This window comes from Barbus barbus (assembly GCF_936440315.1).
Source record: "Barbus barbus genome assembly, chromosome: 6".
NCBI classification, from domain to species: Eukaryota; Metazoa; Chordata; class Actinopteri; order Cypriniformes; family Cyprinidae; genus Barbus; species Barbus barbus.
The window spans coordinates 29,453,130-29,480,910 of NC_136734.1; the positions used below are offsets into that span (position 1 = coordinate 29,453,130).

Here is a 27,781-nt window from a genome sequence, read left to right on the forward strand (position 1 = left end):
TATTTATGAAACCATACATTACATAACACACATGTATATGGCACAGTAATTGTAGTATGGGACATTTCATTGACATTTCATTATGTTTCTCCCACACACGTGACCTGAGATCGATGTTAAACATGAAACAAATCCTTTTGTATTGCAATACAACAGCTCTGCTGTTGGGTTCAATAAATCACCCAACTGTATGCCATGCAAAATGTCCGCCGTGGAAATGGTGAGCTCACCTGTGTCCGCTCTCAGTGCGCCTCTGGCGGAAGCGCGCGGTACTGCGGGGCACCGGCGTATTGCCGCCGCGCGGGGGCGCTCAGACAAAGCAGCACGAGCGGAGGCTGCAGGCCGAGACGCTGAGAGCAAATACAGCACAGGCCGCTCTTAGCAAGCGGAGACCTCCCCGCGAACCTCCACCCACCGCCTGGACCGGGCCATGGCGGCGGAACCGTGCTCGCAGATTGAAGCCGGTGGGCAGCATTTGTTTCTCCCGCGTCTTTACCGCTGGGAAGACTTTAAGCACTGTTTTAGCATTAGCCTTTGAGGCTAAGCTAAAGCTAACGACTGTTGTTGTTGTGTTTCTCTCTCTGCAGAACTTTATTACCTGATCGCCAGATTCCTGCAGTCTGGACCATGTCAGAAATCCGCTCAGGTGAGGCCGATAGTGGCGTGTGAGTGTCGGTGTGTAGCGGTGAGTGTGTGTTACGGTGTGTGTAACCCTCTGTGTGTGTTTCTGCAGATGCTGCTGCAGGAGCTGCACGAATACGAGGTGAGTTTCATCCCCGTTCTCCCACTCAATGCCGTTTTTCTCTCAAATATCCCAACATCAGCATCTCGTCCTCATGCCAACGCGGCTGCGTGTCTAAATCCTGCGTGTGGTGTGTTTCCCCCCCGCTGTGTGTGTGCAGGTCATCCCGAAGCGCTGGAGCTGGGATGGAAAGCAGTTTAAGCGAAGCTTTGAAGACTGGGTGAGATTAAATGAACTCTATCGCACACACACGCATGTGAAGTTCACAACCAAACTCTCACAGCTGCTTGGCTCACTTATATTACAGCGCATAAAACTGAAAAAGCGTTGAATTGAGGGCGCTCTGTTGGCGGTAGGAATATAGTCTGTAATATACACGAGGGTTGGTTTTGGTGTGGGAAAGTTTTAATGTCGGGAATCAAAATCAAAATATTTGTTTTGAAATGAAAGGCTTTGTGCGTTGCGGCCAGAGGCGTTACGGCAGGGCACGTAGAGCGAGAGGGGATTGGTGGGTTGCTGCGTCACTTAAAGGCGGAAGCCAATCAAACATCAGTTGCTACTTGAGAGACTAGGCAGAAGAGTGGAGAAGGCTTCTGATTGGCTGACACGAGGCGAGCTTGTGTGTGGAGGGAAAAGGGTGGTCTTTTAGGAATTAGCGTAAAGAAATATGGATTATTTTGGTAAAATAAAGCAAAATTGACGCTAGTTTGAAGACTAATAATATTTATGTAACATTGTTGTTGCAACAGTTATTTCTATATACACTAGCGTTCTCTGTTCCCTCTAGCGTTTATTATAAAAAAAAATACACACTAACACTAGCATTATCTATTAATTTTCTGGGGCCTGTTTCATAAAACAAGTTTACCAAATAAGACAGGTTTATTTCAGTTTGTAGTTGATTTGGTTCAAAATAAGTCAGACAAACTGAAATAAGCCTGGTTTATATGGTAAACTTGTTTTATAAAACAGGCCCCTATTCTTTTGACTTGTTTTATTTTTATTTATAAAAAGACCCTATTACACTATTCTTTTTCTATTCTATCATCTTGTTTCTATTCTATCTCTCCTTTTCTATCTTATTCTTCTTTTTCTATTCTATCTTCTTGTTTTCTTTTGTGGACTGTGTTAGGCTGACTCAGACTTGTCGCAGCACTTATATATTATTGTTCTTTTCTTGGTTTTAATCGCTTCTATTGTCCTTATTTGTAAGTTGCTTTGGAAAAAAGCATCTGCTAAATGACAAAATATAAATTTCTGTGCAGTGTTGTTTAATCATAATGCAAATCAGCTTTGCTGTGCTTCTTATAGTTTACTTATCAAAGACCTCTGTGTATGTTTTAGGTTTTGTTAAATCAGCACATACCTGCGGATTACCTGTTGCGTGTGTGTGAGCAGATTGGCCCATTGATAGATAAACACATTCCTCCCAGTGTTCCTGGAGTCCACAGTTTACTGGGCAGCGGGCGACAGTCATTACTACGGACAGCAAAAAGTGAGATGCACACAATCACTATATACAGCAGCGAACAATGAGAAGCAACAAAGACGAAAGAATAGCACACATGAACAAACAAACACTTTCCCTCACATTCGTTTTCTCCCTCTAACCCAGATAAATATTTGATAAACAGTTGTTCTCTCTCTCAGGTTCTTCCCATACAGTATGGAGTGGTTCTGCAGTAGTCGCCTTGCACAGGGGACGGCCCCCAGAACCACCTCTCAACTGTGCCAAACCACCAAATATAGGTGAGTCCTGTGCTCCGAAATGCTGTTGGGCTCTGGCACTGCTGTTTTTAGGTTGAGTTTTAGGAGTCACTGGTGGGTTTGTGAACATGGAGTGAGTCCTCGCTTTCCAAATGATTAAGGTTGACATGCTAAGAAAATCCATTTTTTATATTTTGGTAATATTCAATTAAAATGTCATAATTTGATGTCATGATGAAAATGTCAGACTTCTCTCTGGTGATGTATGAAAAACTTGTATCATTTAAAGGTACAGTTCACCCATTAATTGCTCATTCTCACGTCGTTCCAAACATATAAGACCTTTGTTCATCTTCGGAACACAAATTAGAATATTTTTGATGAAATCTGAGAGCTTTCTGACCCTCCATAGACAGCAATGCAACTAAAACTTAAACCACAATCACATGCAAGCTCACATTCATTTTGAGTGCAATTCCCACAGTTTTTTTTTTTTCCCCCTCATTCAATAATCCTTCACTCTCGGATGTCTGTCACAATACAAACGAAAACATCTTTCCACATTTCATTTCATTGCGACTTTAAAGGCCAATTACCCTACACTTTCCCGTCTATTAACTTCCATTTATACGCATGCAAATGCAATCATGCAAATTTTACTGGGTTCCATAGTTCAAGTTTGGTGAACTTTGCCCTGTGAATTCGTATCATGAAGACATGTGACCAACAGAAGTTTGATACAACACTGTGTTGCTCAATTAAAGGGATTCTCCACCCCAAAATGTAAATTTTGTCATTAATCGCTTACCCCATGTCGTTCCAAACCCGTAAAAGCTTCTTTCATCCTTTGAACACAATTTAATTTTGGATGAAAACCGGGAGACTTGTGACTGTCCCATTGACTGTCAAGTAAATTACACTGTCAAGGCACAGAAAGGTATAAAAAAACATCATCAAAATAGTCCATCTGCCATCAGTGGTTCAATCTGAATTTTATGAAGCGACGAGAATACTTTTTGTACGCAAAGAAAATAAAAATAACGACATGTATTCAACAATTCGTCTCCTCTCTGTAGCGCCATTTTGGAGAGCATCCGATGGACACAAAGTGTGTAAGCTATTCTCTGTCATCAGTAACGCATGGCTACATATTGTACGTTTATTTACCATGCGTTACTGATGACAGAGAATAGCGTACACACTTTGCGTCCATCGGATGCTCTCCAAAATGGCGCTACAGAGAGGAGACGAATTGTTGAATACATGCAGTTATTTTTATTTTCTTTGCGTACAAAAAGTATTCTCGTCGCTTCATAAAATTCAGATTGAACCACAATGTTGTGGTGACAATGTATTTTATACTTTTCTGTGCCTTGGCAGTGTAATTTACTTGGGAGTCAATGGGACAGTCACAAGCCTCCCGGTTTTCATCCAAAATATCTTAAATTGTGTTCCGAGGACGAACGAAGCTTTTGCGGGTTTGGAATGACATGGGGGTAAGTGATTGACAAAATTTGCATTATGGAGTGGAGTATCCCTTTAAACAAATGCAAACTTTAAAGGGGTCATCGGATGCCCATTTTACACAAGTTGATATGATTCTTAATGAAAAGTCTATAACATACTTTGGTTAAAATTTCTCAATGGTAGTGTAAAACACCCTCTTTACCCTGTCAAAATCAGCTCTGTTTTCAGCACGCTGTTCTAGTCCATGTTGCTTTAAATGCTAATGAGCTCTGCTGACTCTGCCCCTCTCTTCCTGGAGTGACGAGCAGACCGTAGATATGTGTAGATTCCCTATTCGACCGCTCCAGATACGTTGACGCGTCAGCCATCTCACATTCACCATAATAATCAATGAATATTCAAAGATATACAAGCGTATAACGTTTTGTTGTAGACGCACAGTTAATGTGCTCAAAGATTCGCAGACCGTTCCAAAAATGGCGGATGGCTTACGTGTCACAGCCCGTAGAAACAGTCGATAATGAGGCATCTAGGTATATATATCTATGGAGCATACTAAACGATGGGGTGGTGATGGCGCAGTGGATAAGACACATGCCTTTGGTGTGAGAGACCCGGGTTCGAATCCACTGTGAGACACCAATGTGTCCCTGAGCAAGACACTTAACCCCCTAGTTGCTCCAGAGGCGTGCGACCTCTGACATATATAGCAATTGTAAGTCGTCAGCTAAATGAATAAATGTAAATGTAAACTTCAGCCGCAAAACTGGCTAACTAGCACATTATTAGGAAAGGCAAAAGATTCATAAAATCCCTTATGCTCACTTCTTCTGTAGATGAAGCTGGATCATGAATGATTCGGGTGAACATTGACACATTTATGTAGATCGGGGATCGGTGCATTCACTTCAAAACGAAAGTAACGTTAATCCTCTGCGTCTTCACATATCAGACAAGTTCAAACAACTTGTAAAGTGAATTTTGCATCCGATGACCCCTTTAAATTTGCAGAGTTACGGTAAACTGGAGTAGATTGCATATTTTTACATTTTATTATATTTAAAATATATTTTTTAAAGTGCTGCCGTTTGTAAAGTCATATTACAATTTAGTGTCCATTTGTCTAGTTTGACCGTAGCTTAATGCTGGATGTTAGCATATTTAATTTAGTGACCCAGTAATTTCCTTTAGAGTAACCCAACTATTATTTCTTATATTTTGTGTTGGGAGTTGATTCTAATCTCTCTGTAAATCTCACTGCTCAGTGTCAATCATGGGTGCTCGCCAAAAAACAGGAGTGGGTCGATTTGGCCACGCCCTCCCCTCCTGTACCTATCAGCACATGAAGATGCATCGAAGGATTCTGGGCCATCTCTCATCAGTGTACTGTGTGGCGTTTGACCGCACTGGGCGACGCATTTTTACGGTAAATGCATCTGATCAGAATATTACTTCTGGGCGTGTTTTTGGTATAAAAAATGTGTTGCGTAATATTATGTCGAAAAATAATTTAAAAATAACATAGAAACCCAGGAAACACTGTTTTGTGTCTTGTAATCAGTAATTTTGTGATATGTTTTATGTGCGCTTGTAATCAAGGTTTATTCACGTCTCTGTTAGGGTTCTGATGACTGTCTAGTGAAGATCTGGGCGACGGATGATGGCCGTCTCCTAGCCACTCTGCGTGGACATGCGGCAGAGATTTCAGATATGACAGTGAATTTCGAGAACACGCTCCTTGCTTCCGCCAGCTGTGACAAGATCATCCGTGTGTGGTGCCTGCGTACCTGTGCACCTGTGGCAGTGTTGCAGGGGCACACAGCCTCTATCACCTCCATACAGGTGTGTGAACACAAGTTTTCTTTATAAAGTCACTGTGTGAGTGAAGCATGGTACTATGTTCTTTTATACGCAAGCAGTTCGTGATCTGGTAATTTCAGTGGTTCATGGTAAATGCTGCTCCACACAAGCTTCAACTCTGCATCTGCTCTGAACTTGGGTCACTTGCATTTGGGAAGCAACATGTGCCAACCATATTCCCAAACTTCTAATAAAAAGCTTACAAACCGGCTGCTGTCAACAAAATAGAAACTTTTGGGCTCTTGCATTTTCCCCCTGTTAAAACAAATGGTTTAATTTTTGAAAATGAAGAAATTAAGATTGCCATAAATATTAGTATTGTATACAGTTAATTTGTAAAATAAAATAATTATTATTATTATTATTATTATATCAGATTTTTTTCCTGTTGTAATTCAATCTAAATCTACTTTTTAATAATACATATAAATTTTTTATGTTGATATTTTATCACAAAACCAACAAAACAAGCGCAGCAAATCTGTTTTTTTTTGTTTTTGAATTATCACTTTTTATATAGAATTTTTTATTTATTTTTTTATTAAAAAGTCTCAATTAGATTTTTCACCAAAAAATCAGCAGTTACTATTAATTCAGATGATTTTTGTGTGTGTTTAAAGGGATTTTTCTTTCTATCTCTGCAGTTTTCTCCATCAGCATTAGGTTCCTCTCGGCATCTGGCCACCACTGGAGCTGATGGGATGGTGTGTTTCTGGCAGTGGAACTCACTCAGTATGAAGTTTGAGTAAGTGTCATTTGTCCATTTTAAATGAGCCATTTTGTCTCATGTCAGTAATTCAATGTTTTTATTAGTGCTGTCAATCGATTAAAAAATTTAATCGTGTTAATCACAGTCCTGGACTGTGATTAATCACGATTAATCGCAAATTTAAAATACTAGGATTTACCTGTAAATGTGTTGAAATAAAGGAATGCATGACAAACTAGTTTAAGGAAACAGAACATCTCCGCCAGGTATCACATCTCCGCCAGGTATGAGACATAATCCATATTATTCTTTTGTTTTAATTCAGCATTTATACTGACAATAAAACGTTTACCAAGCCACATCGCTTCAATCCCAGTACACATTTACCCAACTATTATCAAAAGTATTTCTAAATAAATACAACAAAACATTTTCTTGCGACCTTGCATGAAGTATTATGATAAAATGCATTATGAAGAAGAACTGCACCTGTTCTGCTGGTGCATTAGAGCTAACATTAGCATCATGCTACATAAGACAATTTATGAGATTAATAGTACACTTTTACTCAGAACTCACTTTAATCCACCATCGAGTGTTTGTACTAACTTCCTTTTGTGATCACATATGTATACACTTTGGGCGGCTGCGACACACTATAAAAGTAGCCCAAAAAACCACAACCTACGGCGCTGTAATTTTTCCCGTGACTGTATTTTCAAAATAGCCCAATCGCGCGGGGAAACCCTGACAACACTGGTTCGCTGCACCCTTATCAAATACGAGTATACATATCTCTCACTCACTGTCTCTCTCTCTCTCTCTCTCTCTCTCTCTCTCTCTCTCTCTCTCGAACACACTCGCTCTCTCTCTCTCCACGTTGGCTTCACTGTTGCCTAGCCCGGCACCTCATAATTACACAATCCCTGCATCCCAATGTGCATATATCCACCCTATCTGCCCTAAATAGTATTGAAAATTACTAATATCACACAGAATTTAGGATGTCACACATAATTTACAATTTATGGATAGTGTGCACATTGGGACGCAGGCAATGATTACCTTCCGGGCTGCGATGATGGCAAGAAGTTAGGGTCAAACCTTATCAAACAATTAATTTAACAATACATTTTTAGATTAATCGCATGTGTTAACGCGTTAACGTTGACAGCCCTAGTTTTTATATAGAGCAAATTTGCAACGAGTTGTGTGTGTGTGTTTGCAGTGATCAGCCTGTGAAGTTTATGGAGCGTTCTCGTCCCGGAGTTCAGATATCCTGCAGTTCCTTCAGCTCTGGTGTGTTTACCCACACTCACTCTCTAACTCTCTGATCAATTGTCATAGACTTTTCTCGTCTTTATTTATTATGGTATCATTACAGTCTCATGATCAGACAATAAATAAAAGGTTAAAATATTGTGTTCTTTGATTCCAGGGGGTTTGTTTCTGGCCACCGGAGGGACAGATCACATAATCAGAGTTTACTACCTCGGCACAGAGACACCTGTGAAGTTTTCTGACCTGGACTCCCACACGGTAAGAGCGAGAGGCATAGAGAAGAAAGCCAGTAGGCAGACAAGAAGGCAAGAGAGATGGAGTATCGCAAAAGAGAATAATGGCCAGAAAAAGCAGAACTTGTAATGTAGACTGGAAAATGAGGAACATCTTAAAAATGAAAGTTTGAATGTCATAACCGTATATTGTGCTGACTTAGAAATACAACAATGTTTTTGTTTTACAGGATAAAGTTGTAGCTATTCAGTTCTGCAATAACACTGACAGGTGAGTTTATCAGCGTTCACTATGTGCGTCCTTTTGTGTTTGTTCATTGGGATGTACGTTTTGTCTTTATTCTGGGTGTTTTTAACTCAGTGTTTGTGTTTTGGCTGCCTCTGTATCCAGTCTCAGGTTTGTGAGTGGTAGTCGGGATGGTACGGCTCGGATGTGGCATTACCAACAACATGAATGGAAGAGTACCGTGCTGGACATGACCACCAGATTACCAGGGTCAGTATGTGTACATATCTTTTAATTGTGGGAACAGGCAGGTTTCTCAAGCACAGTTGGAATGAAATGTAATTACGTTAACATTAAACATTGTTCTTTTGGAAAAATTCAATGTATTTGGTCCTTCAATTATGTGTATTTTTTACATCTGTGTGGACATATGCTCACAGGAGTGCTGTGATATCAGGCGATGACAAATCGACCAAGTTGGTGGTGACCATGGTCGCATGGGATCGTCACGATCGCTCCATCATCACAGCTGTTTCAAACTGCCTCCTCAAAGTCTGGAACTCAGCAAATGGCCAACTATTACATGTGCTGTCGGTATGTGTGCATGCATGTGATGCAGAATTCAGTCTGTTCCTTTGGGTTCCTGTTTTGTAATTCTAAAGAGGAGTTTCCTATGGTTTATTGTCCATTATGTATGGATTATTTATGCAAATGTTCCTCTGTTCATAGGGTCATGATGATGAGGTGTTTGTTTTGGAAGCACACCCCTTTGACTCACGAATCTTGTTATCAGCCGGTCATGATGGTAACATCTATATCTGGGACCTCAGTAAAGGCCTCAAGATCAGAAACTTCTTCAATATGGTGAGATGACGCAACAAATCTTTCGTTTCAATTCTAAAAAGTTCACCAATTTTAAAAGTAGTTGACAGAAAAGATAAGAAACATATACACTAGTCTTCAAAAGTTTGGGGTAACAAGTCTAGAAGAAATTAAAATGTTGATAATGTTCCAAAAAAGATTTCAAATTAATGCTGTTTTTAAACATTAGTAATCTAAGAATCCTAAAAAAGTGTATCAGTTTTCATAGAAACATCAAGCAGCAAAACTGTTTTCAACTGTAATAAGAAAATATTTGGACACTGAAGACTTGAGAAATGGCTGATGAAAATTCATCAGTGTCATCACAGGAATAAATTGCATTTTAATTTATATTAAAATGGAAAATGGTTATTTTAAACTATATTAATATTTCACAATATTGTTATTTTTTACTTCATTTTTTTTATCAAATAAATGCAGCCTTGGTGAGCATAAAGACCTCTTTCAAAAACAGTAAATAATTTGACCAACCCCAAATTATTAAAGTGTAGTGTCTAGATGTTGATAGAAATACTGCTCATCGTGGAAATGTAATTTTCTCTCTCAATCTGTGTTAGATTGAAGGCCAGGGTCATGGTGCTGTGTTTGACTGTAAATTTTCTGTGGATGGGCAACACTTTGCCTGCACAGACTCTCATGGTCATCTGCTCATCTTTGGGTTTGGGTGCAGTCAGCCTTATGAAAAGGTACGTTTGTGTCCAAGATATGTGGAATTCTGAGCTTTTTGTGCAGTTGACTGAAGCCACTCGCATTGCAACGCTTCACTCTGCTTTCAGATTCTAGACCAAATGTTCTTCCATACGGATTTCCGGCCGCTGATCCGGGACTCCAATAACTTTGTTCTAGATGAGCAGACGCAGCAGGCACCCCATCTTATGCCTCCACCTTTTCTGGTGGACGTAGATGGGAACCCCCACCCACCTTGTTACCAACGCCTAGTGCCGGGCAGAGAAAACTGCAAAGAGGAGCAGCTTGTGCCACAGCTCGGCTACATGGCTAATGGTAAATTCATTTAAGTTTCAATGGTGAATAACAAATGACACAATGCTTTACTGCATGATTAACATACATCTTATTGCTGTAGTAATAGTAATTATTATTATATAGATTACACAACTAATTATAGTCAAATTAATAAGTAATTTCTGTAGAAGAAATTTAGAAAATATTCTGTTCAGTCTGTAGCTAACACAATTTCAGTAGTCTATACCAATGAAATATCATTCTTTTTACCAATGTCTATGGTAGAGTAAAACACATTTTAATTTCATTTAAAAAAAAAAAGTTGATATTTTGAGAAAAAATTATAAAATGATGACGTAGTCGTCAACCCAAAATACTTACAGTATATCTATCCTTCTGGTACTTTTCTTTTTGACTAGCAACAGCACTAGAAATGTTACTGCTTGTCATTTGTCTGACTGCTCAACAGGACAATCTCTTGGGCATAAATTAGTTTCCTGTTGAATACTATTAATGTGATAACCTCAGTAGTGTCCTGCACACATTGCATGGCTGATGTTAATCGTATTAAGAAGCTCCCTGTGTTTATGGTCATGCTATATGTAGTCATCCTTTTATTAGGGAACTAGTTGAGAAAGTCGTTTAATGTTTTTAGGTGATGGTGAAGTGGTTGAGCAGGTGATTGGCCAGCAGACTGCAGATGAGTCTCAGGAAGAAAACCCATTGGATGACCTGATTAGGCAGCTCCAGCACCAGCAAGATGAGCAACTCAACTCAGGAAATCCTACAGGTGAGAACAACCCACAGTTAACCTTTTAAAATGTTTTATAGAAATTTCAATGATGTGGCAGGTGAGAACAACCCACTGTTAACCTTTTAAAATGTTTTATAGAAATTTCAATGATGTGCTGGAGCATAGTTTTCTTGTGGTACAATTATTACACATTGAAGGGGCAAAATGCAGATGCTGTAATATATATTTCTCTTTATTACATTAAAATGACTTTGCATTTAAGACATTAGTTGGCTTAAAGGTCATTTATATAAAATCTGTTAGTTTAGAGGTTGTGACATTTAAAGCTGTTGATCAGTAGGTGCTGAGGTGGCAGGTGGTCCTTTGTCACCCCCTAACGTTGGGCTGCGACGAAGCGGACAAGTTGAGGGTGTACGGCAGATGCACAATAATGCCCCCCGCAGTCAGATCGCCACTGAGAGAGACCTGCTGGCATGGAGCCGCCGTGTGGTGGTTAATGAAGTCCAGTCTGGCATATTCAGGTACGAGTATGACAATTTAACAGCTTGCAAATCAAACAGAAGTAACAATTGGTAGAGCAACATTACTACAAAAAAACTGAAATTTATTCTTAAATGCCTTTAAAATTTGACAGAATAGCTCATCACTGGTCTAAAGCAGTGCTTCTCAACCTTTCTGACACCAAGGCCCCCCATTGTCCACAGCAATATTCTCCATTTTTCTGTGATTTACTGAACCCCTCCCCCCCATTTATTTATTTATTTACTTTCACATATCACATATTATTTATTTCTGATCTTTGCATAGCTAAAAATGTATATTAATTATAAATTAATTATAAAATGTATTAATTTACATGACTTTTCCAGATCTAGAATTCACACTTAAAAGACTACCTTGTGTATAGATCCAGGTTTTGGTTATATATCTGGTCCCTGGTTTTGAAACACTTGTCTAAAGTATTTAAGCTTCTGTATTTAAAAAAAAAAAATAATAAAAAAAAATAAAATAAAATATATATATATATGACCAATGGTGAGCGCGATGGCAAGGCTCTCCACAATGGCTACACCACCCCATCAGTCATATATATTATGTGGAACTAATGTAAGCCTAAACTTAATCTATAAAAACCATAATTGAATATATATTACTTTGAAAAACAGTTTGCCAATAAAATCTCTTGTATTTTACATAGAGCTGTTGCACATAATAAAAACACAGTGAACTTTTAAATAAGCCTGTTTTTATTTACCTTTGTTTTGTTAACATGAATAAATCAATCTCGAATCTCATTCCACTATAATAGCTTGTAGTTCTCTAAGGCTTTTACTGAAATAATTCACTAGAATTCCCCTTTTAAATGTCCATTGTTTCCTTTAACTACACTAATCTGAGCTTGTGTGAACAGCTTTGAGAGTTTTAACACCCAACACTGCCTTCTCACTGATGTTATGTATTTGTGCATGTTTAGAGTGATGGAAAACAGTAGGCGTGCTAAAGGAGAGGTAGAAAGGTCTTTCTACAACATTGAGAAGAAGAAGAAGAAATCTGCACCCACAACAGGAGTGAGTTGTATACATATGAAGACATATAAAGATAAAGTCAGTGCCGAACCACAGTATAAACCTAAACCTCATTTTTCTCCCTCTTTATCTGTAGAGTGAGCCGGTGGGAGAGAGTGTTCGCATGTTACGGAGGCCTCAGCGCAGACCTCAGCAGAGGAGACACACGTATCAGACCCGCTCGACTCGAGAAAGGAGATGCAGCACAAGTGTGCTCTCGTACACCCATAACGAGGAAAGTGTGGCAGAGTCCGACAGTGAAGTGGAGGTAAGAAGGCAGTGTTGGTGAATTATTTTAGTGAATTCTGTTTTTTTTAACTATATATATTTTTGCTTGTTTTGAAATGCTTAATTAAACATTAAATAATGTTTCTGAATGTGTGCACCCAGCAGGAGGAGGAACAGAATGAGAACAGTGATGTGTCCTCTGATGGTGAAGCTCAGTGGGAGAATGACAGTAACTCCAGGTTCAGACCCAATCACAATATTTTTCAACATAAAAGAACATCAATAATGCAGATGAAGCATTCTGATTTTGATCTAGAACTAGCTTAAAGTTAAGTTTAAATGAAGCTTTAATTCTTTTGCAGCTTTTAGTCTTGACTTCATATTGAATTAGACTGGTGTAACAAGAAAAAATATTTAGACCAATATTAGAGATTAAATTATAGATAGTACTATTGTTTTTTTGTTTTTTTAATTTATCCATTTTAATCAATCATTTCCATTTTAGTTTTTAGTTTTCAGAATGTTGAGTGATTTTTTTTTTATTTATTTTTTTTAAGAATTCTTAGTTTTTTGCTTTTCCTGTTTAAATATATTTTGCAGTGACTCTTCTAGCGAGTATTCTGATTGGACGGCGGATGCGGGAATCAACCTCCAGCCTCCGAAGCGAACAACTAGAAGGCCGCCGTCTCGTGTTGCCGGGAGCAGTAGCTCTGAGGAGGGGGCGGGGCAGGGAGAAGGAGAGGCTGAGAGATCGAGTAAACGCACTGAAAAGAAAAAGAAACCTAAACCGACTAAACAGCGGGTTAGCATACAGCTATCATTCATCCATCTATCCATCCATATTGTCTCTTCTATGCTAATGTGTGTGTCTGTGTGTTTAGTCTGTGCCTGCTGGCGATTTAGAGGAATGGTTGCCCCCATCGTGGATCATGGAGACCATTCCAAGACGATCACCCTTTGTACCTCAAATGGGAGATGAGGTGAGTCCCTTTAATAAATGTAGGCACACACTAAATGACCAAAAGTAAGTATGAGGATTTTCATCATACATGCACATATTTCTTAAGCCATTTCTCTTTCTTTGTTCTGTAGCTGATATATTTCCGTCAGGGTCATCAAGCATATGTCCGAGCCGTGTGTCGTGCCAAAGCCTACAGCATCAACCCTCAGAAACAGCCCTGGAACCGCCTGAACCTCAGGGTAAGGGGCTTATTTCCTGTTTCATTACCATTCCCACTCAGTATTAGGCATAATTTAGTCTGCATCACAGTGGTTGGCCCATTCTGCATACAGACCAACAGGAACATGAAAGTATGTTGTCTGTGTGTTTTCTTAGGATCAGGAGTCTGTAAAGATAGTGGGTATTAAATATGAAGTCGGGCCGCCCACTTTGTGCTGCCTCAAACTGGCTCTCCTGGACCCCACCTCAGGGAAAATGACCAACGAATCCTTCAGCTTGAAGTATGTACACTTGTACTCTCAAAAACACACAAGCACATTGTCTTATTTTTATTTTTTTACTTACTGTTGGTATTGGAATATCATAATAAATTCTGATAAATACATTTAAAATAGATATTAGGATAGTTTTTGATCATGAATATGAGTTCGTTAATTATAGCTTTCTCTGTGTCTCTCTTTAGGTATCATGATATGCCTGATGTCATTGACTTTCTGGTGCTACAACAGTTTTACAATGAGGCCAAAGAACGCAACTGGCAGCCTGGTATGTTTGTGCTTTAAACTGTGCTATATGCAAGATATCTTTGTGTAAACCTCTACCCAAGCTAAGGCTGTAAATGATGCCTCAAATCATGCGGCTTGTTGAGGAAAGGCGGGTTGACACTTGTTTTTTAAGTGACTGAGCATCATTACTTGGTGGATAAGTTAGTTAGTGGGGGGAAAAAAACAAATCAAATTGAAAGAGGGGCCTGAGCCATACCAAAAAAAAAGAGACCTATTCTTTTGAGTTAAGCCAGTAAACAACCATCCATAACAGATTATTAACTGCATGGAAACATGCTATAAAGCTTGCAGGATTAGTGGCTGCATAGCATAGATAAATTATTGATCTATTAATGCTGTGGTCGAAAAGACACATTTTTATTGTGATCATAAAATAGCATATAAGTAGCGAATAACAGCTGTGAATATCTGTATTTAGGTCAGCATTTCAGGAGCATCATTGATGATGCTTGGTGGTTTGGTTCGGTGGAGTGTCAGGAGCCATTTCAATCTGACTATCCAGACAGCCTCTTTCAGTGCTACATTGTCAGGTGTGTAGATTTGATCACTGCTCTACCAGAGTACAGAGTTAAACCTTCGGCTTATTATCGCTTTAAAACCTTTTTTAATAATTGGTGTATGTTGTTTTGCAGGTGGGATAACGGAGAGAGAGAGAAAATGAGTCCGTGGGATATAGAACCCATACCTGAAGAAGGTACTGACACACTTAAAATCTGACCCCTTAATCAGCCAGTCGAATTTTGGCATATCTAATGGTGTGATTGACCATCTACAGCTCCACTTCCAGAGGAGCATGGGGGCAGTGTCCCGGTCACAGAGGACGAGCTTCAGGCCCTGCTGTACACCCCTCAGGAGGGAGAGTGGGGGCTGCACACACGAGATGACGAGTGCGAGAGAGTCATCACAGCCATAGATCAGCTGCTAGCGCTTGGTATGGCAAATGCACACAAACCACCTATAACTATTCGCAGGATTTTTTGAAAATATTGAACTTTGTTGGTCTTCTATGTGTCAGTTGCTGATAAGCTTGTCAAAATACCAGTACAATGAAATTTTATGAATCTCAAGCCAATTTTATTACCAAAGCAAAACTAGATCACTGCTGAAAGCCTTTCATTAAAGATGTTAAATAATTAATATATTTAAGGAAAATAAAATTATTAGTCGAGAGAAGATTTTTTTTCGGGTAATTTATTCACGTAGACATAAGTCAGTAATAAAGAAATAATTTGCAAGCAATGAACTGAACAAACATGCAAATTAGGAGAATTGTGCTTCAGGTATCTAATTGCATACCATTCAGAAAATAATAAACGAAAGTATGAAATAAAGCTTTTTAAATGATTGGCATAGCCTTCACTGTATTAACATCTGTGGTGTATAAAGTACCTGAAAGCCATACTTAAGTAAAAGTACAAATATCTTGCCAGAAAATGACTTCAGTAGAAGGTGAAGTCTCCGTTTAGAATATTACTTGAGTAAAAGTCCTAAAGTATGTGATATAAATTGTGCTTGACCCTTTTGGACATTTTTGTCCATTTCAGTATTTTTATTTTTTTTTTATCATTTTGCCTGTGTTTTTGGCAGCTGCATAAATTTTGGCACAGTTGTGTATTTTTATTGGAATTTTACTATTTCACCCCCATTTCCTTAGATACATAAAAATTTGGAACTACACACAGAAACTTTTGGGCAAAAATGTCCCCATTGAAACCCATAAAATTTTTAATTGCAGTGCCATTTAACTAAAATGATAAAGTTTTTGTTAATAGGCTTTTATTCTGTTGGCAAGGCTTCAGAATTAAATTTACTTTTTTTTTTTTTTTTTACCAGATGGTGCCATTTTTTTTCAGGTTTGGTCTATAAAGTGTCTATAAAGCAAATACTCACTTTATTCCTGTTTTCTGCTTCTGCATATTATGGAGCCAACTGGATAAATAATGCAGCTATACTTGTTTGGGTGTGTTGGTATGGGTGTATGAGTGTGGTTTTTATGTGTGTCATAAAAATTGTGCGTGTGTTGTAATATTTGAGAGAGAGAGAAACTCTACTGCAAATCACAAATCCAACCACTGAGTTTTGCTGGCTTCTAATGGGGAAAATTTGGTACTGCACCCAAACAAAATCTTGCTGAAAGCTCATTTTTTGAGAGATCAACCTCAAGTCAAGTCAAGTTGAGCTTTATTGTCATTCCGCTACATGTGGGGACATACAGTGGAACGAAATGTCGTGCCTTGCAGGACCACGGTGCTACATAAATACAGACATACAACAATGAAGTAAAAAACACTATAAACCTATACACAACTAACCTACTGATATATTTAACTATAAGTATACTATATATAAATATTTACCCTATACAAATTAAAAAAAATAAGATAAATACAAACTATACGAATGCTTCACAAATACTGTACATGTGCAAGGAGACACATTTTGAGTTAAGCAGCTGGTTGGGGAACAGTGCAGGATGATTTGTAGTGCATGAGCATGTAAACAAACATATATTGCTGAGTCTTTTGTGGGATTGTGTACACGCAGCAGTGTGTGTAAAGTGTCTAGTGCACATAGAGGAGAGTGTGTTACTACAGGTAGTTTGTACAGGCCCACTCACCTGTGTGTAACACACTTCAAATTGCACAAAAAATTTCCATACAGTTTTTTTTTTCTTTGGTGTGGTAAGGTTGGGGGGGGTACCGTCTTCCTGATGGTAGGAGCTGGAAGAGACTGTGGGAGGGATGGGTGGAGTCCTTCAGGATGCTGTTGGTTTTGCTGGAGCATCGTGTAAGGAAATTTGGAACACAACTTGTTTAGATTTATGGCTTTGTTTTTCTAGCAGGTTCAGAGTTCAGTGTTTCATAAAATAGTATATTGTATATAAAATATTGTTCATAAGTCATTTTCATAAACTTAAACCTGTATAACTTTTTATTTTTTTGGTTTCACTTTTTTTACTTCAACAATAATCTGCCATGGGTCGTCTTTAAAATGAGCCCAAATTTAAGTCTGTGCTCTCAAGCTTCAAATTATGACCATTTTTTTTTGACATGGACATTTTTGTCCACTATGGACCTGTGTAACCTTTTTATTTTTATTTTTTTTATTTTTTTTCACAAGGGTTAAGAAAGTATTTTTAAAAAATTAAACGTACTTAAGTATTGAAAGTAAAAGTAAGTAAATGGAAAAGGAGCACATAAATACACAAATGTTTATACACTGTTTGAGTATCAAGATTGTGTTCAGTTTTAGCTCTTTCTTCCATTTTGTATCTTTGGGTAAGAATAAGAAGCATTTTGTCCAGTACTTAGTGTCTTTCATTCCAGCGTAAGAAAACATTTCTGGAATCTGCATTTAGACGTATTTACATAGTTTAATGTATCTTAGAGGGGACATGGATGCATTTAAGCTGCGTTTACAAATGTATAAATAATGCTTTGTTTTAAACAAAACGTTGAATACTTATATTTGAAATTATTTAAAATATGAAAAATATTAAAATATGAAAAAAGTCAATGTGAAATTTGCAATTTGTTGCAAAATTGAGCAAAAACTGGCAACATTGTGTCTAAAATGTAAGTCTGCTAACTATTAAACTTGTATAAAATGATTATTACATTTGTTGTCATGCTGATATCTGGATTAAAAACGGCACTCGATCCCCCGGTTTCACAGACTAAAATGTAAGTCTGAGCTGTTTTAATGCCTTGGATTTTGAATTTTAATAGACTAATAAATCACGTGCATGCACACTGTATGTGATTTGGTGATCAACTCTGTCAGATTGCATTACAACAACACTTACATTATCGCAGACAATATACTGTATATTGCACAGCACACCCCAGCCTCGACTTAATTACTTAAAATTAAATTATCCACGGTTGTGTGCGCACTTTGTTTGCACATGAGCAAAGGTGTTTTTGGGTATCTAACTTGCAAGCGCCAAAACACTGATTTGTAAAACCTGCTTAGATTACCTTACATCACTGATTAATGTAGGTAATACACCATTTTTGCATTCATTTCATAAAAAATATTCAGAACAATATTGTGAAACATTACGATTTTTTTTTTAGATTTTAAAATGTAATTTATTCCTGTAATGACAGGTAAAAGCTGAATTTTGTCACATGGTTCTTCAGAAATTATTCTGATGTACTGATTTTGTGCTCAAGAACAATTCTTAATGTTGAAAACCATTGTTTTTTTTGGGAACCCTAATGTATCTAAATTATAGATTTAAAAACAGGAGCTAATTTTATGACAAATTGTTATTGTCGATTAGTTCTCTTGATATTGTAATTATTCTTATTAATGTTGATTAATAGAATACATATAAAAACTGTTTTTTTTTTTTTTGTCTGTTTTAGAGGAACGGCTCATCATATATTCTGGCGCTGGCTTCACAGACAAACATGCCGGTCCGTGACGTTAGTCTAGTCTAGCTCAAGTTATGCAAAAACTCCTGTTAAAATCACTGAAGCTATGAAATGAATCTTTTATTTATATGATCATATCTGCAGTGTTGTTTATGATGAGGGAAATCACGAGCACAAAGAATTCAATCTGTGAGCGTGCACACTAGGGCTGGGCGATATGACGATATAATCGTATATCGATGATGTCTCATAAGTATCGCGATGTCAACAGTCAGGTAACAGACGATTATCGACATTATCGAGGGGGAAAATTACAAATGATAAACCTAGCAAGTTGCAAAAAATATTTTACATAGCCCTATAGTCACCATACAGGTCTTTTTGTATGCAAGAATGAAATAATTTAATAGGAGGGTTGGGAATCGAAAAGCTATTCCAATTTTGGAAATAAGATCAGATGCGTAAGGTCAGGAATTACTTGTTATAAGATAAAATTTCGATTCTGCTTCTCGATTCCTGTATGCACATTATTTTGTGATTTCATAAGATTTAACTGCAAGATGATGAAATAGAACTCACTTCTGTACTCACACACACACACACACACACAAACAAACAAAGCTCGCACGAAAGCCACCTCTTATGTACGCGAACACTAGACTGAGCTCTCTTTCTCGCATTCTTACACATTCGAATGGACACACACAAAATTATATCCAAATATCCCATACATATAATCAGCTATGTCTTAAGTGAACGTAAAGAGGGTGTATTGGATCCGTGCATTGACAGCAGTCTCTGCCGCCAGATGAAAATCCCTCACTAATCTTGACTGAATCACTTTTGTAACCTCAGTTTATATTTTATTTGCCTGTTGTTCGGCGCTGACTACTGTAATGGCAATGTGCATCTGTGTATGCGATTATTTTGGAGATACGTTCTAGTATAATTTATCCTTATTTAGGGTAAGGCCTATTCTATTTTGATCGCCAGTTTAATCAAAGTTAAACAGAAAAAAAGACAAACAGTAGCACTGCATGTGTTTCTGAATATTTATTTTAACAGACTGTATAATGATGAAAAACCACACACATGAGTTATATAATTAAAATACGCAAATTCTTTCACAGCCTATTCATACAGCGCACACAGTGCCCTATTTTTACAGATTTTTTAAAAGTGTATACAGTATAGTTAGGTTTAATTAAGCTAAGGTATAGCACTATAAATTCTTAATTCATTTGCAACAAAACTATAAAGTTTTGTTGCAAACGGATGAAGACATTATAGGCTACTCAGCTCGCCCCTCAACATGTACACATTCAGAGATTCGGCAGCCCAACACTGAATATTATATTTTGGGCGTTGTATTTTGATTAATACAATAAAAATTATAAAAACTAAAATACAAAACTAAAATTTAAAATTACCGCTTGCTCTAAATAAATCAGTTATTTTTATTTTGTTAAAAACAGGCCAAAAGAGACCTCCGAACAAGGCTACGAGAAAAAAAACTAAAAAAAACTTAATGTTTTTGCTCAGAATTCTTTTTAATCTCTGCATGGCTTTAGTCATACATGATATATATCAAATAACTTATAGCTTGACTACAAGTTTAAAAACAGCGCTATAATTATTATAATCAAGGACATTAAACTTACCATCATGAAATTTGTCTAATGCCAAAAAGAAAGAGAAACATCGGAAAACAGGCATATTTATTCAAGACATTGCTTTATGACATCAACATGCATTTATAATTCTTACAATCACCGGCAGAATGTCCAACTTCACCCAATTGGGTTCTGTTATTTTTCCTCAACAGTTCTTCTCACAAAATGAAATTAATTTCAAACACAAATTTGATAAGAACAGAGTGGAAATTATTAGCAACACCAACATAACAGTAAAGCTAATGTTTTCTGTTAGTTTAAGCACAAACTAAGAAAAGTAATACCAAACTTTAACGTGGCAATACTTAAGACCAAACTGAATATGGTGCATGTTTATGGTGCATGTCGGCAATATTTTCTTAGCGGGGTCGGGGCTTAGTGGTTATCAGTAAGATATTTTTGACATATCGCCCAGCCCTAGTGCACACTCAACAACAACTCCAGAGCGCTGACTGATCTGAATGCCACTGATTGGCCATTGCATTCCTAAGCTCAACAGAAATACGTGTAATTGGTTATCAGTGCTGCAAAAAACAATACGTAAAAAGCAATCTGTTGCAGTGTGCGAATCAATTTATATTTTTTATCTTTTATTTTATTTTATTCTTTAATTTTTTTTCTACTTTTCTTTTCCTTAATATTTGTATTCTATATAATTGCACTGTCCTTGGAGCGGACCTGACCTACATTTCACTGCTGGTTATACTCTGTATAATTGTGTATGTGACAAATAAAAATCTTGAATCTTGAAAATATAATTCTGCGGATAGACACTTTTCATTCTTTTTCACATTTCATTTTAATCATGACAGCCACAAGCGATTGTTTAATTGTTGAAATTGAGGGGCATTTTTGTTCATTTTGTTGGCCTTTTTGCTACAAGGCCCCATTAAAGTGCCCCATTATGGGTAATGAAAGGTTCATATTTTGGTTTTGGGAGTCCCCAACAACAGGTTGAGATGCATGCAAGGTCAAAAAACACTTTCATTGTCTTATATGCATTTGTTTTTACCTTACAACGGCTTGGGATTCGTTTTCAAAACGACTATTTTCAATGATTCAGAGTCAACTCTTTCTTTTGAGAGACAGTATCTTTATACATACTTCACTTTCAGATTTAAAACATTGCAGGATGTTTTCATTCACTAAAGCTGCGTTACACTGCATGAAAGGTAATTTTCAAAAATCTATAATAAGGACAGTTTAATATCCGACCCTGTAGTGTATATTAATAATGATTTGATACTTTACTGATTTAACCTTACTATAGACAAATACATGCATTGTTTATCTGTGACTAGTTTTGCAATAAAGCATGTTCCTTGCTGACTTTTACTTTTGTGTGTTTTACAGATGTGGCAAAGGCATTCTCCTGCCCTGTAGATTTGAGGGAATATCCACTGTACTGCACTGCTGTGGCCTATCTTACTGACCTCAGCACCATCAGAACAAGATTAGTGCACCGTTTCTACAGGTACACGCTATCCTTCAGCCTACTGACCACAGCGTCATCAGACATCAAAATGAGTGCCCTCTAAGTCTTCACAAATACAAGTGTTGGAGTTCTCTCACGTGTCTCTGTATGTGTAGGCGGATCTCAGCACTAATGTGGGAGGTGCGTTACATTGAACACAACGCTCAAACATTTAACGAACCGCAGAGCCCTATCGTCAAAGCAGCTAAAACGGTCAGCAGCGTCCTGCTGCGTTTCATCAGGTTAGATAAATGCAGTCACTTACACATTCATATCGGTTCCGATCTTTCTGGTTCACCTGCTGAGCTCAGTGATCATACTGAGCATTTTCACTGTTAATGTGCATGTGTGTCTGCAGGGATCAGACCTGTACTGATATCTTGGATCTCTACAATAAGATGAAGAGCGAATTCAGCAGCGAGGAAGAGGAAGAGGTAAGTGTGTGTGTCTGTGTGTGTGTGTACAGAGCAAGTATGGTCTACTGACCCAGAACCACTGTGACAAAACCTTTGGGCCAGCTACAACCTGCTGTATGTATTTTAGTATTAAGCCAGGGGTGTCCAAACCGGTTCCTGGAGGCCCACTTTCCTGCAGACTTCAGCTCCAACCCTAATTAAACCTAACTGATCAACTAATCAAGGTATTCAGACTGTTGGGGAATTACAGTTAAAACCCAAGGACCAGGTATGATGAACAAAGACCAGGAGTCAGAGATGCGATTAAATTAAAGAAACATTTACTGAAGAAGATAGTTTGCAGTTTCATCAGCAGGGTTTGGGACTGTCTGAGCTTCCCCGTGTACAGACAAATACTAACACACATACGCAGAGAAACACTTATCTTATTTCAAGGTTGCCTCTGCCCTAAACCTTATCGGGCATGGTCACACACACAATGAGAGCAGCTTCTTGGAGAGTAAAAAGGCAGACTAAAGCCATATTCAACTTATTCTCTAACATGCATAAATTTAATTTTTATTAATAATTATTCAAGAAATATTATAATTAATATTATGAAGGCCATTGTAGATCTGCGATCTGCTTTAAGACTCACTAGAAACTTCCAGGCAACTGTGTTGGAGCTAAACTCTGCAGGATTGGACACCCCTATATAAAGCAGAGGAACTCTTCATTGTCTCTGTTTGCTCTGTAGGAGACTGTGGATGTGGACTCGGATACTCCTGGCACCTCCACTGGTCAGAGGGTGAGAAAATTCAGCTTATAATTTATTTACTATAAAGTGTTACAGTACCAGGTGTGTTTTCTCTAACCTCTTCCACCATTTTCAGAGGTCCAATAACGTTCCTCAGAAGCGTGGAGTGGTCCTGGATATCAACGCATGGCACGGACAGTGCAAAGAGCTTCTGAGGAGAATGACGGAAAGCTCCGATTCAGAGCCTTTTCGCCAGCCTGTCGACCTCTTCACCTACCCGGTACCTCATTCTTCCTTCTACGCTCTGTCTTCACAGTTACCATCGTTTTCTGTTGTCACTTCCTGTTTTCCATGTTGGAAACCATTCCGACCTAATTTCTCTTTCTGTGTATGTATCAGGATTATCGTGATATTATAGACACTCCTATGGATTTAGGCACAGTCTCTGAGACCCTGATGGGTGGGAACTACGAGAATCCCATGGAGTTTGCCAAAGACGTGCGGCTTATCTTCAGTAATTCAAAGGCTTACACGCCCAACAAGAAGTCTCGAGTAAGATCAGAACCCATTTTTCTAGCTGTTTCAGGGTTTCTGAAAGAAATAAGTACTTGTATTTAGCAAAGACGCATTAAATTGATCAAAAGTGACAAAGACTTTGTTACATTTTTTTTTAAATAAATATATCACCCTATCCGCAAAAACATTAAGCATTTTTCAACACTGATAATTAGAAATATTTCTATAGGACCAAATTAGCATATTAGAATGATTTCTGAAGGATCATGTGACACTGAAGACTGGAGCAAGAAATGTATTTTCAGTTGTAACATTACACATTCTTACTGTTTTATTTTAATTTTTTAATCAAATAAATACTATTATTGACCCCAAACCTTTCAACAGTAATGTATATGGTTGATAGACTTTTTTTTTTCTAATGCTGTTGTGCTGTTAACTGTACTTTTGTATAACTAAAACCGTATATTTCTGTCTTTCTAATATGGATTAGCAGTCTTCCTTGGACTGATTTTTTTTGTCTGCCTTTATGCAGCTACGGTAAAATAGTCAGAGAAGGTTTAGGCCTTACAGTTGATCCACAGTATGACTCCGATATTGTTTGTTGTTTAGATCTACAGTATGACTCTGAGTCTCTCGGCGTTTTTTGAGAATCAGATCATTCCCATAATCTCAGACTACAAATCTGCAGTTCAGAATCAACGTAGGAGTCAACAGAGATTCAGCAACAGATTACAGAGCTCCTATCCCAACAGGTAAAACACGGACACCCACTGTCAAATCCATAGTACTGAGTGCACATAGATTTTTTATTTCTTTTTACCCTTTTTTAAACCCGTTTCTGCAGCCCCAAAGGGAAAGAGAAATCAGGAAAGAAAACTTCCCAGGTGTCTGCAAAAGGCCGCTCACGGAAATCCTCTCAAGGTAAGAGAGTTCGACATGGATTTTCTTTCCAAATTGGGGTTGTCTAAAATCAACCACTGGAACAGAATTGGAAATGATCATAATAACGGTGAATTTAGTTTATATGCATTCTAAAGAAAGGGGTCACTTCTTTCACCAGATTTGAATGTTGCACAAGTCAATGAAGACAGTCAGCAATCCTCTTCCTCCTCATCCTCTTCCTCCTCATCTTCCTTGTCCTCTTCATCAGAGCAGACAGGAGCCAACAGAGTTACACGCAGCCGTGTTACACCAAACAAATCCTCAGGTACACAAACAAACATACATTACCTTTCAAAAGCATGGGTTCAGTAAGATTATTTAATTTTTTAAAGAAATTAAATATTTTATTCAGCAAGGACTTTTTCATGGATTTCTGTTTTAAAGTTGTTCTTTTGATCTTTTTTTTTTTTTTTTTTTTTTTAAGTAAGAAAAAAGTATCACACCAAAAATATTAAGCAGCAAAACTGATAATAAGAAATGTTTCTTGAGTAGCAAATCAGCATATTAAAATGATTTCTGAAGGGTGACACTCAAGACTGGAGTAATGCTGAAAATTCAGCTTTGCCAACACAGGAATAAATTATATTTTTAAATATAACAGTTGTGTAAAATTGTAATAATATTTCACAGTATCACTGTTTTTACTCTATTTTTGATCAAATAAATGCATCCTTGGTGAGAATGAGACATCTTACTGACCACAAGCTATTGAATTGTAGTGTAAATTGCAAAGGATTTGTTTTCCCTGCAGTTTGACCGTGAAATTGTGTCCTCTGTGCTTCTATATATAGGTGGCCATGGCTTACTGCCAAACGGAGGTCGAAGTTCACGTAGGAGAGGGGCCACGTTACCTGAAGAGGGAGAGGTCTCTGAATGCGAGAGCACCAGCTCATCATCATCCTCAACATCTGCATCGTCGTCCTCCTCCAGAACCTCATCGTCTTCGTCCGAGAGTGACGACAGCGGGGCTGAGGTGGGCGGCTTTGCCGACGGCGGCGATCACGACTACAGCAAAGCCCCGCAACACAAAGAGAAAGGCAAAGCGGCAGTGGCCTCCATCGATAACACAAAGAGAAAACGCAAAGGAGAAGCGCAAACAACGCCTGTGAAACGAGCACGGCACGCAAATGAAAGAGATGAAGAGAAGGAACCAGAGGAGGAACCGGAGGAACCAGAGGAGGAACCGGAGGAACCAGAGGAGGAACCGGAGGAACCAGAGGAGGAACCGGAGGAACCAGAGGAGGAAGAGGAGGAACCAGAGGAGGAAGAGGAGGAGCTTGATGAGGAAGAGGAGGAGTCGGAGGAGGAAGATGATGTAATTTCGTCATCAACAAAAACTGGAAGTCAGAGGTCAAATCAAAGGACTCCAAAGTCAGGGCGGGTTAACACTCGTAACCAGGGTCGAAGGACTGTTCTGTACAACGATGACTCTGAGGATGAGGGTCTGACGACAGACCCGCTGAATCTAGGAATGTCACGGTCTGGAAGGGTCCGTCGCATGACTGAACGTGCAAGGGTCAGCCATCTTATGGGCTGGACACATTGACATTTTATGACATTTACACAGACTCACTACAGCGATACTGCAGGGATTTTGTTTTTAGTACTGTCTTTTTGTGATTTGTTTTTTTTTTTTTTGTTGTTGTTGTCGTATCCCAAAACTTGATGTTCATGACTCTTCCTGGACTGTGGTGCTCTCTATTCTCTGTGGCCTCCACAGAAACTACCACGCCATCAACTAATCAGCCACCTCTGCCTTATTCTGGTCCAGAGTGGAAAAGAGTCAACTTTCCTCCCTTCTTTCTGTGTTCATTCTCCCTTCCTCCTCCTGTTTGGGTTTGATTCTTTTGGTTTCTGGCTTCTTTCACTCTGAGGAATCTATTCTGTCAGAAAGATGGTGCTGCTCTTCTCTCACGTTCTCCATCTCGCATTCATTTCATACCCTTTTTTTTTTACACAGGGGCTCGTTGAGAACACTTAAGTTTACCATGTGATTCAACTGACTTAACTTTACTATTCAGTCAGGTTATGCATTTACCTCTGTTCAATAATATAATCAATTTTGGTGCAAGTGCATCCTCTGAGATGCATTAACTACTTCCAGATCACTCATGTAATCCTCATCCATTCGAGCATAGACATGAGAAGGGTTATGGAAAATGTAGGAGAAAATGCACTTCTCCCTTCTCCTCTTGTTCAAATACACAAAAACACTTCAGACTGTTTTTACAGAATATATTTATATTTTTCCACTCTTGTATGATACACTTTAATTCATTCTTATCTTGCAGTAAGGAGAACATTAGTATTGATAATGTTTGCACATTTTATGTCAAGTATATGTGGCAGCTGATTGGTGGATGTGAGGTGATGTCTGAATCCTGGACTCTGACTGGTTCAGATATAATGTAAATTGAAGCTATCTGAAGAGCAACAGACTGTTTATTTTATCCCTTTTTTATTTTACTTTTTGCATTGTTGTTTTTTTTCTCTATGCCATTATCATGAAGACTACAAGGAACCCTCTCTGAAGATCATCTCATGTGATCATGTAATCAATGGTAATGTGCTTCACTGGTGTATTTTCAGGATGATGAAGACAAAGCGTTATAAATTGAAGAGATCATGAGTTTGGTTTGTGGTGTCAAAGGCTGTGTACAAAAAATATTTTTTAAAACACTGGTACATCTCTCTCTCTCTTTCTCACTCTTTTGCACTATTTTGGAAAGTTGTACCCTCGCCATCCGACCCCTAAACTGCTTGTCCTCACCTGTTTGAAAGATGTTTCCCAGCTAATCAAGAAAGGAGTTGACCAGATGAGTTCATTTTGTCTATTAATTTCCTTTCCATTTCTCATGGCTTTTTTTTTTTTTGTATCAGGGATCTGTTGTCATGTTGTGACAGCCTCGATCTGTTATAATAGTGAAGGTGGTCATGATGTTGCTAGATGTCATTAACATGTCCTTTTTTGTTCTACACATTTTTGATTGTTTTTTATAATAAAGGTGTAAAACTGTGATTAGTCACTATTTGATCTCAACCAGCCAAAAGGACATGAATCTAGTTAAAAGTATGATGTATTATTAATACTATATTTATTTATTATTGCTGTTATTATTATTTAGAAATATATATTTTTAAATGGATCGAATTTCAGTCAGAGCATTATTTTATTTTGTTTACAAGGGCAATAAAATGTTAATTAAATAAAAAAAAATACTATAATGTCAGTAAACAAGCACAAATAATTAAAAAATATTCAAAAACAAGATTTAA

At 38.0% G+C, this 27,781-nt stretch overlaps 1 protein-coding gene across 3 annotated transcripts; it reads left to right on the top strand.

Moving 5' to 3' along the window:
• Nucleotides 1–316: 316 nt before the first annotated feature.
• LOC306871886 (bromodomain and WD repeat-containing protein 3-like) lies at nt 317–27,523 on the top strand. 3 transcript variants are annotated; one of them, XM_079420118.1, is made up of 40 exons: nt 317–464; nt 588–646; nt 734–763; nt 903–962; nt 2,087–2,237; nt 2,393–2,491; nt 5,182–5,342; nt 5,537–5,758; nt 6,421–6,521; nt 7,714–7,784; nt 7,924–8,024; nt 8,230–8,270; nt 8,391–8,495; nt 8,666–8,819; nt 8,955–9,089; nt 9,665–9,793; nt 9,884–10,109; nt 10,726–10,860; nt 11,162–11,345; nt 12,299–12,392; nt 12,487–12,657; nt 12,780–12,856; nt 13,218–13,419; nt 13,499–13,597; nt 13,710–13,817; nt 13,954–14,078; nt 14,261–14,343; nt 14,782–14,893; nt 14,996–15,057; nt 15,139–15,294; nt 21,772–21,892; nt 22,009–22,134; nt 22,251–22,326; nt 23,045–23,095; nt 23,181–23,324; nt 23,444–23,596; nt 24,173–24,315; nt 24,408–24,484; nt 24,624–24,770; nt 25,297–27,523. In XM_079420118.1, exons 1-40 carry the CDS (start codon nt 431–433, stop codon nt 26,049–26,051), a joined length of 5,280 nt encoding a protein of 1,759 aa, XP_079276244.1. In that variant the 5' UTR covers nt 317–430; the 3' UTR covers nt 26,052–27,523. The 3 variants fall into 3 exon arrangements, with proteins under 3 accessions (XP_079276244.1, XP_079276246.1, XP_079276245.1); XM_079420120.1 differs by having other exon boundaries at nt 12,783–12,856; XM_079420119.1 differs by having other exon boundaries at nt 11,165–11,345.
• Nucleotides 27,524–27,781: the final 258 nt, after the last annotated feature.

Coding starts and splice junctions, on each gene's coding strand:
- LOC306871886 (XM_079420118.1), top strand. CDS start 431: ATGGCGGCGGAACCGTGCTCGCAGATTGAAGCCG. Junction 11,346..12,298: donor GTCCAGTCTGGCATATTCAG/GTACGAGTATGA, acceptor GTGCATGTTTAG/AGTGATGGAAAACAGTAGGC. Junction 15,295..21,771: donor AGATCAGCTGCTAGCGCTTG/GTATGGCAAATG, acceptor TGTGTTTTACAG/ATGTGGCAAAGGCATTCTCC.